Source organism: Xylocopa sonorina, chromosome 3 (genome assembly GCF_050948175.1).
Source record: "Xylocopa sonorina isolate GNS202 chromosome 3, iyXylSono1_principal, whole genome shotgun sequence".
NCBI classification, from domain to species: Eukaryota; Metazoa; Arthropoda; class Insecta; order Hymenoptera; family Apidae; genus Xylocopa; species Xylocopa sonorina.
The window spans coordinates 2,130,380-2,146,133 of NC_135195.1; the positions used below are offsets into that span (position 1 = coordinate 2,130,380).

General features: G+C 36.1%; 1 protein-coding gene across 3 annotated transcripts in view; it reads left to right on the forward strand.

Moving 5' to 3' along the window:
• Nucleotides 1–15,754, forward strand: part of LOC143422491 (limbic system-associated membrane protein) — a 331,439-nt gene that overhangs the window by 261,063 nt on the left and 54,622 nt on the right. For all 3 annotated transcript variants that reach the window (XM_076893174.1, XM_076893175.1, XM_076893176.1), the window contains exon 3: nt 14,199–14,360. In XM_076893174.1, coding sequence (XP_076749289.1) covers nt 14,282–14,360 — 79 coding nt within the window. In that variant the 5' untranslated portion in view covers nt 14,199–14,281. The remainder of the gene's footprint in view (nt 1–14,198; nt 14,361–15,754) is intronic.

The following is a 15,754-nucleotide window of genomic DNA, read 5'->3' on the forward strand; positions in this document are numbered from 1 at the left end:
TTGAACATCGTTATGCAAAGTTCGTTAGAAGCAATTCCCTATCCTGGCCAGGTTCCACGGTAAACGGGTCCCCATTGGTTCCACCACAGGAAAAGGAATCTTCCAGTCGCGGCATTAAACTTAGCCAACTTTATCCGCTGCCCCGTTGCCGCAGTTTCTTCCTGCACGGCCTCCGCTCCCCGTTTCAAGGGTTAAAAAGTTCCAGAGAGCTTTATCTATTCCGAACTCCCAGAACCCGTGCGCTGTTTCGCTTCATCACACCCTTCGACCCATTTTTCTTCCACCCCTCCGCGTACCGCGCAATCTTCTTGTGCGCTGCGCCCTTTTCTTCACCGACGCTACTTAGCCAACTCTTTTTCTCAGCCCCTCATTTCCTTCGCGCTTAACACCGTTGACTCGCGATTCGACCAATCCTATCGGCGAAACGGTTGCTGGAAGACGAGAAGGGAAACGTTTAATTAAGTTCGCGATGAAATTGGAACACCGGCATTCCACCAGAATTTGTACTTCGATTTACTTTCCGATCGGAGATGTACGGTAATTTTTTCACCTCTGATTGATCCCTGGTTCGTTATATACCGACCAAATATTTTGTTAAGCAAATGAAAAAAGAGAGGAACGCTCAGACGGTACTGCTATAGCAACCTGATGTGCTGCAACGGGTTTAATGCGATTTAAATAGTTTAATGTATGTAACACAACAGAATAAATAGTTTATTTTTAAGTATAACGTCTATATAAGTTTTGGTATCTAATAATTAAGTGTGATGGAACAAGAATGACACGGAGTGTGTTTTTTTTGGAAAAAATAATGGTGTCCATTAGGTATGTTCGAGCGTTAGAACTGAAGCGCGTTGCTTTGAGTTGCTGTAAGTATGAGAGAGAAAGGATAGAAATAAAAAAGGGGGAAGGACGTTTCGTTTCAGGTTTGCTTGTGGATTCGTCAGTGCGGCTACCTAGCAGACCTTACCTTAGACGCGGGGATGTTAGGGACAGATTGAGAAATTGTACATATAGGAACAGAGGCAAAATTGCTAAGGGAAATAACGTATTTTCGGATGACGCACATATGATTCCCGCGTATCCTAACTTTACAAGTCACACTAACTGCAGTTCTTCATCTACCTTTCCTAACAATTTTTGATAACAGCCGTTTTTAATTTTCTAAAGATCTCTCTAGAACCACCTTTTCGTTTTAATTTTTCTTATACCTTTCGTCTTTACTTCCATTCATTCATCACCTGGGCCAGTAATAATTCCAAGCCATCATTACTATCCTAATGAGAATTAATCTTATTACTTAGAATCCATTTGCTCGTCATAAGGTTTAGGATTTGCAGTCGAGTTCTTCATTTCCATCATCTATTATTTAAGTTAAGGCACTTCTTAGTTTTATTACTCGATACCGTTAGACTTTGAGACACTATCTCATACCACGGGGACCGTCAGTTCCCACATTTCTTTTCCTTCAATCTTCAACCAGTTAATAGCGATAACCGTTACGCTCATCTGATCACCAAAAATTTATTCTGAGCATGTCCATCCCAAACTTTCTTCATTAAGCACTCGTCACCAACCCAGCACTTGCATTTTGCTCTCCCCACTAAACACTCCAAACAATTCAGACTCGACACTTCAAATATTTAATCTCTAGAAATACTTATAATAAAAAGATAGTTTTATTTTAAACTAAACTCCAGTGTCGAACGCATTCCAAGCATTCATAGTATCTTAAATGAAATAGGAAATTGGCAATCTCACGGTATCGATACTAATCAAGATGGAAATTTACAAATTTCATTGACGAGTCACACAGAGGACTCGACTCACCGCAGGCATAGTTAAATAACAACAAAATGTTGAAAGCAGATACATGTGACAAAGAATAATACATTCAAATAGTGGAAGAGCGATACATATAGTTAAAAGAAAGGGGATGGACTCGTATGTGTGGTTAAGAATTGAAGTTCATAAATCTAAATCCTTCTCTGTAATAACAATGTATTCGGTCAAAGCTGTCCTATCTATATCCTCTTATTTAACTATGGACTCCTCTTATTAGCCTACTCGTAGAGTCGCTGAAACGAGGAGCTGATTAAAGCTCGGACCCGGACCGGTCTTTGTACCCTATGCTCAAAATCATTCAAATGAAGAGCTGGCTAACGCTCGGACCCGGACCGGTTTAGTGAAAGCTTTGTTCCCTACACGCCAAATCCCTAATTCGATCAAGCACGCCGGGATCTCGCTCGAGTCGCTTGAACGGGGAGCTGGTTAAAACCTGAACCCGAACTCGAACCCGGGGAAAATCTCGATTCTAGACAGAAGAGTCGCTGAAACAAAGAGTTGGTTAAAGCTCAGACCCGAACCAGTCTCTGTCTGCTATGCAGACGCTCCTGCAGCTCTATTTGTACTCTCCCGGGTAATCGCTCGCGCATGCGCATCGCTGGCGCTGTCCTACTCTGCGCATGCGCTTGTCGAAATACTTGTATTTATTTCATTGTTTTTAACTACTTATACAATTTATTTGTTTCTTTTTTATTGTTTATAATTATTTACAATGTAATAGAACTGTTACAATAGTTAAATTTTGACTCGAAAGTAATGACTTCTTGGATGCTATTGCTATAGAATACTTGTACTCGACGCCAGGATTCATACAATAATGCTTTCTTAGATCGTTCGTACTAGCCTCCAGGACACCTCCAATGCCATAGTCCATCCGAAAGTTTAGACAAGTTTATATTATATATTAGTGGTACATTCTAAAGACCCTTGTTACAATGCATTCTTTTAGTTTATGCTTAAATGTAAGTACATATACACATAAACCAGGATTACGTATTGAGGACTATTTCAACGATATCATACAATGCAAAACTGTAAAATGCAATTTTTTCAACATTACTTGTATCATTTTTACCTTTTTGGTTTTTCATAGTTATTTTTACCTTCCCAATTTAGAAGTCAGTTTTATTTATTTTCTAAAAACTTTGGAAAATAAAAAATAATGTACACAAATTATATAGATTGTCACTGTTCAAGAGTGTAAGGTGTATTTCTTTAACTTTTCCCACTAAACCGGCAAGTTGAAATGTCACTTGTTTCCAGCAAAATATTTTCATCCTGATCGAACATGAAAAATAATTCCCAGTTGGTTGGCAATCTCTTCAAATATAAATATTATATTGTTCGAGTGTAAAAGGTTACTAAATACGGACGCAATCATTGATTGAACGTTAGTTTCATGTATATTAACATCAAAGTTTCGTCTGAAAATATTCTGTCAACTAGTCTATCAACTAACTATCGAACTTGTCTAATAGTTCATATCGACTTCAATAACCAAACTTACCTTAACTATAATCTTTCGATCATCGAAGTTACATCACGGACAAACTAATATCTGTTCTCTCAAAAACTGTTCGATCCACAAAATTGGAAGAATATGGTTTACCAATAGAATAATGTTAAAGTTTCCTGCAAACTCCAGTTTCCGCCTGGAATTTCTATCGCCTCTGCATACTTCTCACCAGTTCCACAAAAAATACTTCTCATGTTGCATTCTTGCGGGGCACGAACATTTCGAGAGTTTGCCACAGACAGCGCATAAATTTCCTTGATCGCATTAAGAAACACACCGAACACGGCCAAACACACGAAACGTTGAACGGAAAAGTACTTTACGGGCCAGTAATTACGCGCTACTCCTATTGTACCGTACAAATAAATCGTTAGGTCAATCTAATCGAAACCAAGTTTATTATACGAACCATTATAACTAACCATTTTTGAGGACAGTAGCAGTTTTATTTCGAGACGCAGGCATTAGAGCCTTATAGGTTGCTTTAGAATTTATTAAGATTTACCATTTAATGCCTCAATTCAATAGCTATTAACACATGCGTGTCGGAATTGGTTTCACGATATATAATAATGTCCTCCTCATTTTCTTCATATTTGGACTTTTTAAATGTAGAATTTTGAGAAATTTCTTTACGACTGTTCAAGAAAACCAAAACAGACATAGAAAAGTTCGCACAAAGAAAACCAGCTGAAGAATCTAACTAAAACATCTAACCTAGCAGAGATCAATGGCTTATTGAAACAAATCCTGAGGGTAAGAATTAGGCATCCGACTCTCAGTCACTAAGAGTGGCACACACAGAAAACATCGCGGGTCTCGAAGGAAGTCAATAGCAGACAATAAGCTTAGAAAACGCATGATTCTTGCAGATACTTGATTAAAATAGGAACCAGAAGCTAAAACGAAATTTGAACAATGGAGGAGAAAGTGCAAATCCTTGAAACTGCAACGTTTGCTAGCCTAATGGCACCATAAAATTTCTGTAGCAAAAACTAAAAGAACTATAAAAACTAAAAGTACTTAGTTCCGCAATCTTAGGAGTATTACCACGACGGTTTTCAGTGGTCCCATCCCTACTACAGGGTAGCGACCACTTCCAAGCCGAACTAGAAGTAGCGAGCGAATTGGTTGCCTCGCCTTTCTTTGTATAAATGTAAATCCATTGTTAAATTAACAGCCAACGAGCACACTCATGTTAATGACGAATTAACATCCAAGAAAACACATTCACGTTAGCGTCAAGTATACCATTTATCAAACACCATAACGATAAAGTCATAAAGTTAAAGACTGCGTGAATAGAGCTTATGTTTAACCGATCATCTGTTTCAAAGATTAGCGAAGAGAAGTGAGAATGAAGATAAAAGTGGGAGTAAAATTGAAAGTGGAAGGGTCATTTATCGTGATAAAAGAAGGTTCCATCTGTTTTTGGAAATTCACCTCTTGAAGTTGAAAATATCGAGACCGCTTGAGGCGTCCTTCCTTCCCTGACTGAACGACGGCAAAACTATTTCCGAAGTTTCACATTGGTTAGATATATGAAACGACTCGTATCGCCATATGTACGATCAGTCACAAAAGTCTACGTGTTTACGAGATTTCAAACATTAAAGGGAAGTAAGAATTTTTGGCTTTTAATTCGCACAGTTTATCTATCACGCAAATAAGGGCAGGTAATTCTACAAAAAATGGTCAAAAAAATCAAATTCACCGTGAGATAATATAATGAACAAGACCACTTAAACGTTCGTCGAATGAAAACGTAATATGTGAGGTGGTGATTAAACAAACCAGTATCATTGAAAGGAACTCATGGTTAATAAATGAGATGACATTCGGCTAAAGGATCACAAATCCGTCCGCGTATACAAAATTTCACCGACGTTATAACAAGCAAATTCAATCAACCAGAGCACCGTTCCAAAAGGCGCAAACGATTCGCATGGAAACTGTTGCCTCAAAAGAGAACTCCACGAACAGGGTGAAAGAGAGAGAGGGAGAAGGAGAGAGGAGAATAAAAAGGAAGAAACGCAAGGAAATGTCGTTTCGAAGTTCACTTCGAATCGAGGTTGAAATGAAATTTACAATATCGATGCGGTTCTCGTTAGCCGGATCGCATTCCGACGATCTTGACATCAACGACGACGAAACGCTTTTGACTGGCCTTTTCACAGCTGTTCCAATGCTAAACGAGACTTTAATAAAGGGCCAGCTTTGCTCGTTTCGCAACGAACGCTCCCGTTTCGACGGTTACGATTTATATTAGATCCGATCGACGGGTTAGGAGGGGTAGGTACGACGTCCCCCGAGCGTAAATTTGTAAGGTTGTTCGTTGGGAGTTTCAAATCGAGGACCGTTTGCAAACTAATTTCGACGAAAGAGTTTTTGATGTTGGTTGGAAGGTAAGGTGAATGGATATAAGAAAAAATGAAAAACACGTTTCACTGGTGCACTTGTTAAGGCGAAATTACGCCCTATCAATTGTTTGAATACTATAGTTTTTCGACAAAATTCAACTGAAATTAACAATGTAATCTACAATTTAAATGACACGATAGGGATATAGAAACAAAAGTCGATATTAATACAAACCTACAATTTTATAACAAATATAAATTAAGATTCATTTATTCTAAGAGTATATAATAATAATTTAAAGATCATTGTACTTAAAGCAGAATTGGTTTAATATAACTAGCTTGGAACGAAGAAAGATTCAAAAGTAACGTCAACTATTACAAAGAGATATACCTAACCTTTGGAAACTCCTGGTTTATTGCACGTTTCCAAGTTATTGAGGGCAAACGCTCTGGACTTCTAAATACTCCATTAAGTATTCCAACCAAGTTCCATTAAATGATTGGAATGTAATTTAACACGTACAAGCAACGCATAGATCGAAAATTCAGAGCCAGCTTCCACAATAAATTGATCTAACAAGAAATATGTTTAACATTTAAATATTTTGTATGCAGATAATTAACAATATAAAACTCCATTTATATTCCATTTCAAATACAATTATTGCATTGAATGTCTTCAAAATACTTTTAACCAGAAACTATTAAAACATAAATATATTTCTTACTTTATAAGAACAAACCGTAACGAAGCAGCCAAACATAAAAGCACTAAGTAGGCGTGGAGACGCTTAAAACATCTCGCCAGCAAAACGTCAACCATAATTTGTTCCTTTACTGGTGCCTGTAGTAGCCACTGAGTCAGGCATTTTCACTTGTCTTCAAGTAGGACTCGCATATACTTTTATCCCCGCTATATCAGCCATTTTTGCTTATGGCAATGCAACAGTAAAATTTCAGACAATATTTAACCATGCTGAAACGGATAGTTTTTCTCGATTCCCTTGATGAAAGCTCGACCTTAATTTATCAAAGAGCCGATAGGTAGAATCCATCCATCTTCTTTTCAAGATGGTTCTCAACTGTTGTATCAGAAATTGGGAATTAGAATTCCGGACGCGGATCTCTCTGAAGCGTAGATTGCGTGAAATCATGAAAAACTGTTGAATTCGATAAGACTGAGGTAGCCATGGAAAAGAGAATAAAATTAACGGTAAATAAACATACACAAGTGGTATTAATATCGTGTATTAAGAGTCGTGATTGATGCAAACTCATCAACGAATCAGGTTTTTTGGCGAAATATATTTTTAGAATGATATTCAACTTTCAACGATCGCTGATAACTACTCTCGTTTTCTTTTTTTTTTCTTATGCTCGTCATACGTTTCCAAATCACTTACATAATCGCATTCTCACGGTATCTAAGGAATTTGTCCTAAGTTCCAAACTACAATGTAATATATTACTATTATCTTTAAGTATAAGCATAACTTATTCTTTACAAAATTCTATATTCATTTAAATGTCGATATTGCGATACTTTCAGTGATCTTTTAAGGTATTTACACTCACACAAACATGTAATTATTAATTAAATATGCATATGTGGGATTCTCCCCTCTTGACCTAGTGGTCCAATAGGCTATCCTGGTAACACGAAATCCACCTTCTTATACACCTTCGTTTCGCCCTTGATTGCTTTACAGTATCGTAGTTAGACCATAGTTATTATCACTATCTGTTGTAAATACCAATTCATCTCAAACAGTCATATACTCTAAATATTACTCATCTGTTGTATTACTTCTAACTTATGTATCATTTTTAACCCTTGACTACTTCCTCAAACTTTTGAAACAATCCTTTCCCAACCTCCTTACAAATTCCTTAAATACCAGGCCCGGAAACCAAAACAGCTTTCATATTCATAATTCAGCACTTCGCGCTAGACTACAAACCACGTATCTTGTGAATAAAACTTTTCTTTCGAAATTAAAACATGTTGTACTTGATTCCTTCGTCTCTGTTGGAATCCAACACTCATTGCACACAAAATAGTACAAATAAATTTATGGATAATATAATAATAAAATACAATGCAAATAAGATACCAGAAATTAATAATAATTAATACAACACAACAATTTTTGATACGGTTTCTCATGGATGATTGTCGTTTCTGTCACACTTCCTTCGCCTACATCGTCTTCCGTCGTTAACAAATACATGCATAATAAATAACTAAAGCTTTCGATTATTTTCTAATCGTACTGATATGATCTTGAGGCTTCCTCCTCATAACTCGTTTGTAACACAGATATCGTAATCATTAAGAGTAACAAATATAAGCATCCAAATGCTTTCGTGATCAATTGTACCTGGTAAATGGAATATACATCGTGAAATTTATTATTTTATCATCGGCAACAGGCTGACAATCTAGGTATCAGCTTCAACGTCGAAAATACTGACCGACTAATATCGAAACCATAGAGCATTCGTACAAAGACGAATCTTCTATCCAAACCTTTCATGTTTCTGCTATGTAATCCTACCTTGCACGTAACATTACCAATTCTCTATAGACTTGTATCCCTATCAGTTTTTATCGATCAATGGATGAAAGAGGTAGAAGGGACTCTGAATGCACAGTAAAAAGTATGACAATATAATATTCTGCAGCAGTAGCAGCTATGATTGTTAAATCATGCATGCACACGTATATCATTCGAATGTAATACACTGTTTATTTATGTATATTGAGAAAAATTCAAAAACATTCAAAATTTGTTACTAATTTAATATAATTTTATGGAATATATACTGTAGTTTTTTGTAGGGATTTTGGGTAGGTAAGACACACATACACACTAATATAAATTCGGTTAACTGTGAAAAAAATAATTTTATTAGTAAAACAAACGATCTATTTTCACTTTTTGAATCATAGTTACATGTTTTTATCGCATTCAGTGGCGTCAAAGGACAACAGACTTTTTAAACAATATTTATTTTCCTACATTTTATAAAAAAATTTGTCGCGATAGAAAATAATCCCACAATCGCGAAGATGCACTATTTTTAATTTTCTCTCATAAATCCCTCCAACAGAGAGCGGTAGAGAGAAACTGTGCCCAATTTAAAAATTAATCTACATTTTGTCACGCACACCTCAGATTTTTTATCTGGAAATATAGTAAATTGAATTTCTAGCTAAAGGCTGTGACGTTTTAATGTGCACATTTTGCATAAAATAACTTTTCAGTTAAAAAAGACGAAAGCAATTTATTCATAAACCGAAAACAAAATTCTAGTTTCCCCTGATTAAACTTTATCAGTATATTGAATGAATATGAATAAGAGAGGAATGTTACCCAAGTCGTTTAAAACTTTATTTGCAAGTTAGCAACAAAGCGTGAAATATCAAGCGACGTATCAATAACGGAGTTCATTGTTATTATGATACACAGTGGGAATAAACTTTTGTCTGCGGAACATTTTTACAAAAAAAGAAAGCATCGAACACAAAATAATACGTCTCATATATTGATATGAACAATTAATTTGTGTACGCATTAAAAATTGTACCAAATTCAAATGATTTTTAGTAACTAAATTTTGTTTACTCAAAGAGAATTATATACACTTGTGCATAACTTTAATAAAAAGAAAACAATTTTTAAAAATAAAAAATATACATATGCCAAGTATTAATGATATGTAATAATTGTTTAATATCACTCGTGAGACATGTGTTTAAAAAGATACCAGAATTTTAACTCTTTCCGAACACATAAAAATATATTAACAGTTTGTTAAACATTTATGTGTACACTCACACGTACTTCCAATTTCGCGCAGAATTCGAAATCGATTTACACCAACAACTCCTTTCAATCGCGGCAAATAAAACTCACGAAGACGAACTTAATTGCGTTACACTTCCGGTAGACAGTTTTTTTTCATTCTTCGCCGTTCCGTTTTCCGTCGTGGCAGGGAACTGGTACGTGAGGGCAGAGTTCTTCCAAGACTCGACAGAAAATTCGATTAGGATATCCGAGACGAATATCAAAGGTACACGTTCCCATGCACGGATAGAAAGCTCCTCCGTCGCGTGGCCGATAAAAGAAATCCGTGTTGGATGAGTGACGTGAAATGGCGTAACATGCCGCGAGTCACGGTTCCAAGGATGCGAATGAAACGGCGGCCGAGCAGTCGACGTCGATAGAGTAAATACGTGTTAACTGAACCGCAACTTTTATTCAAATATCACGAGGACCATCGCTGGGGGTAAGAAGCTCGTTCGTGACTCGAATCGTTCATCACGGACTCGAGGAACCTTTTGTAGCCCCGGTCCCGGAGGATAGAGAACTCGATAGGTCGGAGAACCGGCGCGAGAAACGCGGGGACACGTAGCCGGTAACAAGCGAGGAATACGTGACGCGCTCACCTGTGTTCTCGATTTAGACGGGATTGATTTCGCTGTGTCGTTAAAACCTGAAACGGATAATAGCGGTGGCAAATTTTTTGCCCCACTCGCATCGCGCGCGCGTGCGCGCGCTGATAGGACACTGACGACTCAGCGGTCGCTGATAGAGGAAACGCAGATTTTTCTAGGACCACCGGGCCAACCGATGTACAATTTGCGTGACCGATGTCGTTTGTTAACCGTAATGCCACTCGAACGCCAACAAAATTGTTTCCGATGGATCGAATGTAGTTTGTGTTGATTCGAACGCAACCTGAATCTTTCCTTTGATGCGTGCTGAGTGTTTCAGCTTCTGGAGGAACTTTGTTATTGTTTTAGTAACCAAATTTCGTGTAGGTACAAGTTGTTTGAAATGTTATGCGGTAAATTAAACTGCAGAGAAAAGTACAGAACGTTGAGAATAAAATAGAATTTATAAGTAATATTAATTTAGTATATATTAGTGTGCGAGGAAAATGATATGGTCAACATTGATATATAAATTCTAATTTACAGAAAGTAGTATTACGCGGATATGTATATAATGTTTATTGTATTCAAGAATTGCTCATTAACACATGGAAGTGTTTCACGTGTTAAAACAAGACGCACCCCTATTTAGCTCATTCATTTACAATTGCGACTAAATGTTTACAACTAGCCACACGTTGGCCTAAACTTTCTTTTTGAGTTCTTTTAGAGTTCTCTTTCGTTCTCGATGGCTACAATGGGAAACGGGCAAGCAGAACAAAGGACACCGTCAATTCTTTTGTTTCGCCCCACGAATTCTCCGCGCGGCGGTGCTTAATTATACTTTAATTAAAATCCGCGTACACCGTCCGCGAGAAAGTTTCAGAAGTTAATCCCTGCAAAGTCGGCGATACTTTCATATTAGCGAGTCAGCCGGAGGTTCCGCGGTCGTTAGAATAAAACGAGTTAATTACATTATGGCAGCGAGGTAACACGCTCAGGCGGCCACGATTCTTCCGCCGCCACGTTTTAGGCCTTCTGGGGCTGAACAGCCGTGCAATCTTTTTTTGCGACTTTTCGTCACTGACACTATCCAATTTGACAGATTTATATCCCTAGCACACGAATAATTATATAATAGCATGATCACATGCGTCTATATCTTGAATCGTTAGAGGGAGAGAAAGAGAAATGTAAATTCCATTATTATTTGATTAAAGATATAATCTGTATTATTTGAAATATAAATAGGAAATTCAGATAGTATATTCACGTATGTGTACTTTCAATTTCTGTTTGAAAAAGATTTAAATTTATTGCTGTATTATTCGTTACAGAATTCTTCAATATTAAAAATAAAAGTCTTATTAAACGATAGCACCGGTCACATTTTATTCTACTTAATAATCACTGATTTGTAAATACTGTAACTTAGCCTTTTTGTAAAGGATTAAAGTTCAGAAATATCATTAATATTTGATAAATTAGATACCAAATGTATAAAACATAATCGGCTTAAATAATTGAAACCATAAAAAAATTGTTGCAATGTTTTGCAACTTGTTGTACGGAACTTGCTGCTATACTTTAAATATTCAAAAAATTGTCGATTTCCATAATCTGAAATGACCCGCACAACGAAAAGCACGTCTACATGAATGTAATGCAATGCAGCATGCAATGCAATACGTGATCCAGGCGCACACGTGGGTTTTGCATTACAAGTTGTATTATGCATATCTAATCCTGCTTATACGCTTCGTGCAGATTAGTTACATAAGTCGCTTAAATCGAGTAGCTCTGATTCAAATGACTTGGCTTCTTTATGCTCACATAAAAGTCACTTCGAATAACCCGTGCTCGAGCAATGTGTACCTAAAACGTTCCTAGTATTTGTGACACCATTTTGAAGTAATACTATCTTTTACGACTTACACAGACTGCCGATTAATTTCTCACGTCGTTCTAAATATATTTAAAATGGAAGAGCAGTAAAAAAAATCGTAAACCTTATTAGGAAACTTGAAACTTTAAATCGAATAAAAGTTGAAGAAACAGAATAATATCTCACATTCGGAAATTATTTTCTAGAGATTAATTTCAAACGAATCGGAATTAAGTCACTTGACTAATGACGATGAGTGTAGAAACTTGATTGGATATTTCGTCTCGAGTACCTACCGGGTTGATGACGTAGTTTCATGTTAGTTAAGTTCGAGCCACCTAAAGTCAAGCAACTGTACTAATCTTTAGATTAGTAGAAGGCTTTACAGGTGTGGAACTTCAGCTTAAAGAGGCGTCTACATTGGCGCTCATTCGGGATTATGGCTCAAATGTAATCTTGCAACTTGTACCACTTAATCCCTATAAACTATACCGTTCTTTGGCTTTCTTTAAAAAATATTACTACGTGTTTGTACCACAGAAAAAGTAAACTTGACAACGCGATAGAAATTATTCGGTTGGACTTCATAATCTAAAAGGTACTCTATTATTTTTGTGAACAATCTAGTAGAGATAAATATATCTTTAAATTCACATAATATTAATCAATATTTCTAATTGTTATATTCATAACTTCACGTACAAAAAATTAATTTCTTTTAAAGTGGAGTCAGCTAAATTTAATTTTATCATTAGCAATTGTCCCGTCCCATTTGATACAAAACTACTTAAACCAAGTTTATGCCACGGTCGCTCATAATTAATTATTTTTGAAAAGTCCCAATTTCTATCTATTACTTTTTCTAATTAACTTCTTAATTCAAGTTGCCGGGATAGGTTGCTAAAAAACTTAGTCTATTTTTAATGCCTTACTTTTCTAGCTAGTGACGTAACATAAACCCAAACTACCTAATTAAAGGTTCCGTTAGGCCGAATAACTTCGAGTCGGTTATCCTGATGGTTGTTTCCCGTGGCCCTACCACCATAGCAAGGTATACGGCACTGTATATAAGTATACATTTTTGTAAATACCAACAAGTATCGAATTACACAAGGTCCAACTAAGAAATAAAAAATTTAAATAAACAAATTAAATATGTTATTTAAATATACAGTTGGATTTATTGAAAACTCTTCATTCCTTTGGCATTCTACTATTTTAAAAACTATCAAGAAAAGTCGTCATCGATATTCCATTCGAGCAACTAAGCAAGGAGAAATTAAGGACGCAACAGCAATTGTTAATAGAACGCTACACACACTATTAATTCCCGACGTTTAGTTTAACGGCAGTGTGGTCGAGGACATTAACTTTATAAAGAATAATTCTCAACGACTCGTATTTAAGTTTATAACTTACATTTCGGTAACGGATCGGGAGATAAAGAATTTAAAATTTTTCGATAAGGTATTGCAGATCTGTATCTTACGATATTTTTCTTAGAACTGAACACGTATCATGATGAAAACTTTCGACGAGAGTTGTTCAGTGGGTGTATTTTATCGTTAGGACACGCGGATTCGTCGATAGCCATTTCACGAAATTTTGCGAGCGAAGTGATCATTGGAGCTAATTGGTTAACGAAAATTCTAATAAAGTGCACACGAGAGTTCCACATGTCCTAATCTTCGATCGTAGCAAGCAATGAACTCAAAAAGCGCCTCCACTTGAACAATGCGACAACAATACAAAAGATTCAAAATTAAAACGATCAAAACTTTTAGTAGGTACGTGTAGCAAATAATAATTAAACCTTACTTGGAAAGTAGTGACTTTTTGGATATTATTCCTGCTATGGACAGCTGTTTACAAAATGTGGTTATATTCGACAATCAGCAAAGGACAGGTCGATGGTTGCCTTTTACAAAATTAGCAAACCCGAATAGATCTCTCTTTACATCATAGCATCTGCTTAAACAATTTTTAATGAGTCTTTTCTGGCTGTGTAATCCTCTGGCGATGTTGATTAATCTATGCGAGTACAAGGTGCGGGGGTCGCGTCGAATGCGACTCGTAAATAAGTTGAGACATGTCAATGGACGCATCAATCCATTTGAAACTATCGTAATATCTGGTCGTATGTTCCAGATGACAGCAATGTCGAGGCAGCGGTACGCGAACCGCAGCAGCGGGAACAGATAAGGAAGGGAGGAGCCACGCGTCGGGCAATCATGTGTAGTGTCATGTGGCTCCTTCGGCTCCTAACGACTTGCTGCCTCGTTTACCTATCGGCGTCCGACTCCCATACAGGTAGGTGGCTACGAATTTTTCCATTTCTATATATTCTTTCTCTCTTTTTTCATTTCTACGAGTGTCGCATTATTTTGAGTTCTAGAGCGAACGATAAGAAGACTTACGGCGTTTCTTTAAATCTGTAACTCAGGGATAAAGAATTATATCATCAACATTTATTAAATTTCGAGTTGAAAATATTTGTCTAGACGGTAGGAATTTAATCCTTAATACAGAGGTAAACTGTTATAAGTTATTGTAGTGAGATATTGAATAGTGCATCGTGTAAAATATTTTGGGAAACCTACGTGAATGAGGTAGAATGATGTTCGTTCGGAATAACGAAACAAAATAATTTATTTTAACAAATAATAAATAACAAATTTTATACTCGCTCAAGGTATCGATGCTATGCTGCTCGGAACGTAACTACTAACTAACTAACTCCTAAGGGCTCCTCTCCCTCACATTATATATGTTTTCGCCCCCTCATTTCGGCGTCGAAAAGGAGAGAACACGTTCGCAGAAAACGTCCTTAACCCTCGAAGACAAAGAGAAAATTTGGAGTCAAACATATGTTTTATGTCTCCAGTCTCTTCCCTTCGAAGGTCAAGTATTTTCTTCCGCCTTGCGCCACGGGGTGCAAAGGTCACTACGGTGGTCGCCACAATATTTTGTTGCAAATTTTGGTAAAAGCAGAGAGTACCATAATTGTGACTAGTTGTATAAGTAGATTCATTCTGGTTTGATTACGGATAAGTAAAAATGAAATTTATTTGTGATAGTTTTAAGAGAATTTTCAAAAATCTTTCTAAAAATCTCCTACATAACTCCACACGTACATAAAAACGATGACATTATCACCTTATACGTTTGAATTTTATATTAATTAATATAAGATAAAATGTAATAATGTAATTTTATAGTAATAATTTACGTGTAAAGTAATATTTAAAAAGAATGATCGGAATCTTCTTGGCAATTTTTTCTAAATTTGAAATTACTAAAGCTTTCGTTAAGAATGGACGAAATATCTTCTTTTGCTAGCTTTGTTATTAAAGATAGAACAAACCTAAATAAGAAAAAAATTGCTTTTTCTAAATTTAAAGGAATATTGAACTAGTATTTCGTTGATTTTTATAATATCGTTGTTACGTACCCAGCTTTTCGAATCTTTGAAATATTAGTTACACCTATTTAAGAAAATTTGTTCATTTTACCTGCATGGTAATCAATTCCATCCAAAACTTTACTTAATATTTATTAACACAGACATTAACATATACTTTATGACCTTAGTTTATAAATTTTGGAACATAATTAACTTTTTATCAATCAAAAACTTATATATGTAGATCAATTGATGTAATATATAAATATTGAGATATTACATAAATTCCAATTACAAAATG